Raw genomic sequence first — 6,789 nt, 5'->3', positions numbered from 1 at the left:
CACTTCAAATCACCTACCACCTTACTTTATAATTGCATTCCCGAATACGACCACCTTCGTGTTTTTGGGTGCCTTTGTTACCCTGTTACACCATCCGCCACCATTCATAAGCTTGACTACCGTTCCCACCCGTGCGTTTTCCTTGGCTACCCGTCAAACCATCTTGGCTATAAGTGTCTTGACCTTACCTCCGACCAACTAATCGTCTCAAGACATGTCCATTTTGAAGAGTCAATTTTCCCTTACACCATACAATCAGCCACTAAACCCCCTTCTTATAACTTTCTAAACCCAACCATAAATCCACTCGTCTGGGACTACTTACAAAAGGCCCAACGATCGCAGCCCCATACCCAACTTCCTATCCCTCCTAACTCCCCTGTCGCCACTCCTCTCGGCCCACAAAACCCCCAACACCCCAGCCCACTACCCGCCGATCAATCTCACACTCCCTTCCCAGCCCATACCGTCCCCTCTTCCACTCTCTCTTCCCAGCCCGTACCCTCTACTGGCCCAAACACTTCACCAGCCCACACTGCCCCTTCTTCCTCTCTCCCGGCCCAACCTACAGCCTCCCATCTCTCAGCTCAACCTGCTGCCCCTAGCCCTTCAGCCCAGCCCGATTCAGCCCACTATCCTGGTCCCGTTCTTCCAAACCAACCCGATTCCCTTGCCCCACCACCCTCACCTCCACCGACCATTCACGTTCCATCCGACCATACTATACACACTCGATCCATGAGTGGCATAGTCAAGCCCAAACAAATCTTCAACCTCACCGTATCCGCGGTTGTTCCCCTTCCAAAAACCCCACAGGCTGCCTTGGCCTCTCCAGAATGGTTCAATGCCATGTCCAATGAGTTTAGTGCTCTTATTAAAAATAAGACCTGGGAGCTTGTACCTAGGACACCTGACATGAATATTATACGCAGCTTGTGGTTGTTTAAGCATAAATACAGGTCTGATGGTAGTTTGGAGCGTTACAAGGCTAGATTGGTTTGTGATGGTCGTAAGCAGCAGACAGGTATAGATTGTGGTGAGACGTTTAGTCCGGTCGTAAAACCGTCCACCATTCGGTTGGTTCTTTCTCTTGCATTGTTCAAGTCCTGGCCCATTCACCAGTTGGATGTCACTAATGCGTTCTTACATGGGAACTTAGAAGAAACGGTTTATATGCATCAGCCCATGGGTTTTCGGCACAGAGACTTCCCTGATCATGTTTGTCTACTCAGGAAGTCATTGTATGGTCTCAAACAGGCTCCTCGTGCATGGTACCAATGGTTCACCGATTTTGTTACTTTACAGGGATTTCGTCAAAGCAAGTCAGACAATTCGCTATTTATTTATAAGCCATGGTGCTGACATTGCTTATCTTCTTATATATGTGGACGATATCATTCTTACCACGTCGTCTGAGGCACTTCGTACACGACTGTTACACATCTTATCAGGTGAATTTGCGATGAAGGATTTGGGATCACTTTCGTATTTCTTGGGTATTCAGGTGACAAGGACGGGTGATCATATGTTTTTATCTCAACAGGCGTACGTTAATGATATAATTCATCGGGCGTCTATGGACTCGTGCAAATCGGTGGCTACTCCAGTTGACACACAGTCAAAGTTATTTGCTGCCTCTGGCCCGTTATACGAAGACCCGACTACCTACCGTAGTCTTGCCGGTGCCCTTCAGTATCTCACTTTTACTAGACCAGACATATCTTATGCGGTTCAGCAGATCTGCATGCATATGCATGCTCCTACGATTGATCACTGGAATGCACTGAAGCGCATCATACGCTATCTTCAAGGCACATCGGCTTATGGTCTTCATCTAGGACCCGTTCCTGATTTACGTCTGGTGGCTAATACTGACGCTGATTGGGCTGGATGCCCGGACACGCGTCGTTCGACTTCAGGTTATTGTGTTTACTTGGGCGAAAATCTCATTTCATGGTCTTCTAAGCGTCAACCGACAATTTCTTGTTCCAGTGCTGTGCTGAGGCCGAATATCGAGCTGTTGCAAATGTGGTTGCTGATATTTGTTGGTTGCGTAATCTTTTTCTCGAGCTTCATCATCCTCTTTCTACTGCCACTTTAGTCTACTGTGACAATGTCAGTGCTGTTTATCTCTCTGGCAATCCTGTTCAGCATCAACGGACTAAACATATTGAGCTTGACATCCACTTCGTTCGCGAGCAAGTGCAACGTGGCAGCATTCGAGTCTTACATGTTCCGTCGCGCCATCAGATTGTCGATATCTTCACGAAGGGTCTTCCACGAGTTTTGTTTGATGATTTTCGTACCAGTCTCAACATCGGCCCTCCCGACGTCTCAACTACGGGGGTGTAATAGCATATACGATATATATGTAAATTATATGTAAATCATTATCTCCATAATTGTAGGAGATTGAGTTGGATTCTCTTGTATTATATATATCCTTTGTCAATTAATGAAATTATCAAGTTGAATCTTATTCTTACAGTGAATATATAACGAAGACGATATATATATCGTCTTCTTCGTCGTTTAAATAGGGGAAGCAGAATTCAAATTCGGAATCGAATACGAGTCGTATAGCCCTATACGATGCGTATAAGGCATACGTCAATCACTTTACGTCACTCAACAGTGACAGAAAGCTGATCGTACTTTCTAAAAAAAGTAATACGCATCGTATAGGCCTATACGATGCGTATTACTTTAACCCCCGTGAGACATTGTCAGCCTTTGACTGACACAGAATTAATTACCAACTCAATACGCATCGTATAGACCTATACGATACGTATTGAGTGTGTCGATTTAATAAGGCAAGGTGTGCCAATAATACGACCCAAAAAGAATCCGACAAAGTGTGAACTCGTATCATCATGATAACCCCACCAAAACACCCTTATATTTTATTTTTTCGTATGTGGCAGTGGCGGATCTAGGATTCGTTCATAGCGGTAACGTTTTATAAATAAGCGGAAACGAAATCGAAAAAACGTCAAAATTTTCAAATATTTACACTAATTTTACACTACCGCCGGAGCGCCAAGCGGTAGCGGGCGTTGCCCCTTTGTATGTATATAGGTCCGCCCTTGGTATGTGGTGTACATGTGTATAGGGTATGTGGGGGCTATGCGTCCTAACTATGGTATGTAACATACACTAGTTCTGATTAAAAAAAAAAACTAAATTTGTATATACACTAAGGTCTATACAGTGTATATGCACTAAGCACTATACACTAGAAAAAAATGTGTCAAACTATGGAATGTTACTTATTGTTGTTTACTTGTTGCAAAAGGATGTGATATTTTTTTAATAACATGTCATGTATATTCGTAAAATGTGTTATTTTTTTTAATAACATGTCATGTACATAATACCTAAATATTTCTGAAAATGTAACAACAGTCTACAAAAAATGTCACTAAAAGTGTAAAAGTTATATAAGAGTAAATTACAAGTTTTGTCCTTTATCTTTACATCAAATTTCAGGCGCTGTCCTTTAGGCAAAAAGTTGACAGGCGGTGTCCTTTACGTTTCAAAATCTTACAAGTTTTGTCCTTTAGGCTAAACCAGATTAGAATTCTCAGTTAAAATACCTCATGTGCAAGGCACATGAGGGTAAAATGGTCATTCCCCCTCGCCCCTTTCAATTCCCTCTTAATTTCATATTGCTTCACCACCTGCTGTCGTCACGACCACCAACCCACACCATTTTCAATTTTTTATTTGGATTTCAACTTCAATCTCAAATTCAACTGTTGTGCTGTAACTTCTTAGAATCATGAACATCTATATCCATAAAAATATATACTGTTTAATTTCTTGTTTTAAATTACTTCTCAATCTACTATCCAACCTTTCTTTGACTTCTCTAGCAGCCCTTTCTAACTTGTTGTGTTCATCTAATCAGATTGATCACCACATTTCTCTACTAAAAAAAGTCAAAATTATTCAGATATACAGACCAATTTTGACACCCATGTTCAGAGACTTTATGATTCTTACTAGGAACAAAGTGTGTGTGATATAGGTATCATGGAGAAGCCTAATCCTTGCAGATTCCAAACAGAACCAACGACAGACGGCGGATCGGACCACCCACGACAGATTCGATAGAGACGGAGCCGGATTTGAACACCGATTGTGAAACGGAATAGACAAAATCATTTCAAATGAACACAGATCTGTTTCTACTTCGTCGCCGGTTCTGGAAATCCGTTGAAACCCCAAACACCGTCTCAGATCTGAGTCGATTACCCACTTAAAACCCACCATCACCACCACATCCATTGTATCAAGGTAGGAATGACGTCGTGGTGGTGGTGGTGGTGAGAGGTGAAGGTTATTTTCCGGTGTTGGTAGTTAACGTTGATGGCAGGTGAGAGCTGGTGGTGGCGGAGATCGGCGGCAGGTGGGCGGTGTTGGTGGCGGCCGGAAATTATGTTTACCTTGGAGAGAGAACGAAGATAAGATGGGTGTGTGTATTTAGGGAGGGATTGTTTTTTAAATTTATATATATAGGACAAATGACTAAATTACCCTCATATGCATTGCATATGACTTAACATAACTGTAAAATCTAACCTGGTTTAGCATAAAGGACAAAACTTGTAAGATTTTGAAACGTAAAGGACACCGCTTGTTAACTTTTTGCCTAAAGGACAACGCCTGAAATTTGATGTAAAGATAAAGGACAAAACTTGTAATTTACTCGTTATATAATTTGCTACTTGCAGCATTAAAAACATGAACCATCCTACAAAACAGTAAAAAAATTTATTAAAAATGTAACAATTACGATAAATAAAAGGTTAAATACGTAACCTAAATTTATACTTCTCACTCATTTTTAACACTCATTTTTAATACTCATTTTTAACGCCTACAAAAATAACTAATACAAAAAAAGCACAAAAGCTAGTTATTCAAAATTTTGCAAAAAAAGGCCGGTGTGTGTGATTTAGTGTAGCAAAAAATATTTGTAAAATCGATCAGTGTCTTACCTTTGTGGAAATGACTATAAAAAAATAAATACCAATATATCATTACTTATTTCCTACGAGATAAAAAAGACTAGAGGTGAAAAAGGTAATGTGTGGGAGAAAATGACATGCATTAAATTAGGGGTGGATATGTGTCAAAGGTGATGAATAGTAGGGGTGTGAAAAAATCGAATTAACTGAACCATAATCGAATTAATCGATAACTTCGAATCGAAAAAACCGAACCAAATAAAAAACCGGTGGGTCGGTTAATAGTTTTTTTTGAAAACCGAATGTAGCGGGTCGGTTATGGTTATCAATATTTCCATACCCACCATAACCGAACCGAACCGACATGTAATAAATCTTTGTAGGATTTAGGACTTTTCACTAGTTTTTTAATATTTGATGTTTTTGATTAAAGATATTTAGTATTTACGGGTTATTTTATATCGTTTTATGGTTTTGGTTGAATGTTTATTTGAATTTATGAAATATATCACATCACTTTATTTGAATATCCAGGGTTAATATTATAGATTATATGTATTTTTAATACTATGTAATATACTAACATATACAAATATGCAATAACAATTTTTTTATGTTAAAAAATCAACATATTTTAAGCTAGGCTAAATACACGGTTAACCACCCACAACCGACCCGCTATAACCATCAAAATCGACCCGTTATAACCATCAAAACCCATTAACCATAACCGCCATAACCGATCGGTTATGGTTATGGTTATCCATTAACCGACATAGCGGTTATGGTTATGGTTTTACGCCAAAACCGACCCAAACCGACCCATGCACACCCCTAATGAATAGAGTATGTTAGAAAAAGGAAGAAAAACTGAGAACCAGGATAGAATATCCCCTGTTATAACTCTTCTGCTTGTCCAATATGAAATACCGAACCTACCCTTATTTCCGTTGATTAACTTGCGACATGGAGCCTTCTCACCCACACAATTGGGTTTCTTAAGTTTTTTAAACAATCAAGCCAAATTTAAAAATCTATAATGAGGAAATTGGTCATGAACCCACTGGATTCAAGGAACCTGTGGTTCTCATAAGTAAAGGTCTCAGAAGAAGCAGGGGAGTCCGTCTCTTTTCTCTTATGAGAGCTGGAAGCATGTGGCTTTGTGGCAGGAGAGGGCTTGGGCACGGCTGTCGCGTTGGAGCTGGTCACCGGTTTAGAAGCAGTGGATGGCTTGCTGGGTTCCTTCTTCACCTGCACAGGGCGGAATAGCTGTCGAGTTCTCCGAGATAAAAAACTTGAGGCATCTTGGTCGGTTCTGCACAAAAGGGAGAATTCTAACTCTTGATTTAAGTTAGTAATTAAATATATATAGAAAATGTGCGATCCTTACCAGATGTGTTCGAAGAAGAGTACTGGCTTGAACTTAGCTGATAAGACGAGAAGCTTCTATCACTGTCAGGTAACTGGTATATTATCTTGATTCTTTCTTCAGATTCTGCGGTAGGAGGAGTGATCGGAGTGTCGCGCTCGGTCAAAGATAATATTTATAAGCCCTATTTTCCCTTAACAAATAGCTAGTGGTAGCAATGGGTCAAACCACGAAGAGTATGTGGTTTGGGTGAGATGGTGATGATGAATGAATCGAATGATTGATGGATTAATGAGGGTTAGGATATGAATTGGATGGTGAAATCGAATGATAAAAGATGATGGAATGGATTCAATGTGAAGTGGTAATGATATTAGGCTTCAAGCACTCAATTCAAACTCAAAAGATGGTGTAACTCCCATTTCTTGGTCAATCATGGTGTTA

At 40.4% G+C, this 6,789-nt stretch overlaps 1 protein-coding gene across 1 annotated transcript; it reads left to right on the top strand.

The window, feature by feature from the left end:
• Positions 1–1,462: 1,462 nt before the first annotated feature.
• Positions 1,463–4,492, top strand: LOC110913609 (uncharacterized mitochondrial protein AtMg00810-like). Its single transcript, XM_022158432.1, has 2 exons — positions 1,463–2,053; positions 4,382–4,492. Exons 1-2 carry the CDS (start codon positions 1,463–1,465, stop codon positions 4,490–4,492), a joined length of 702 nt encoding a protein of 233 aa, XP_022014124.1.
• The last annotated feature ends 2,297 nt before the right edge of the window (positions 4,493–6,789 follow it).

Source organism: Helianthus annuus, chromosome 15 (assembly GCF_002127325.2).
Source record: "Helianthus annuus cultivar XRQ/B chromosome 15, HanXRQr2.0-SUNRISE, whole genome shotgun sequence".
In the NCBI taxonomy this organism is placed as follows: Eukaryota; Viridiplantae; Streptophyta; class Magnoliopsida; order Asterales; family Asteraceae; genus Helianthus; species Helianthus annuus.
Note: the sequence above shows the minus strand (reverse complement) of the source record. Positions and strands in the feature narration are given on the sequence as shown.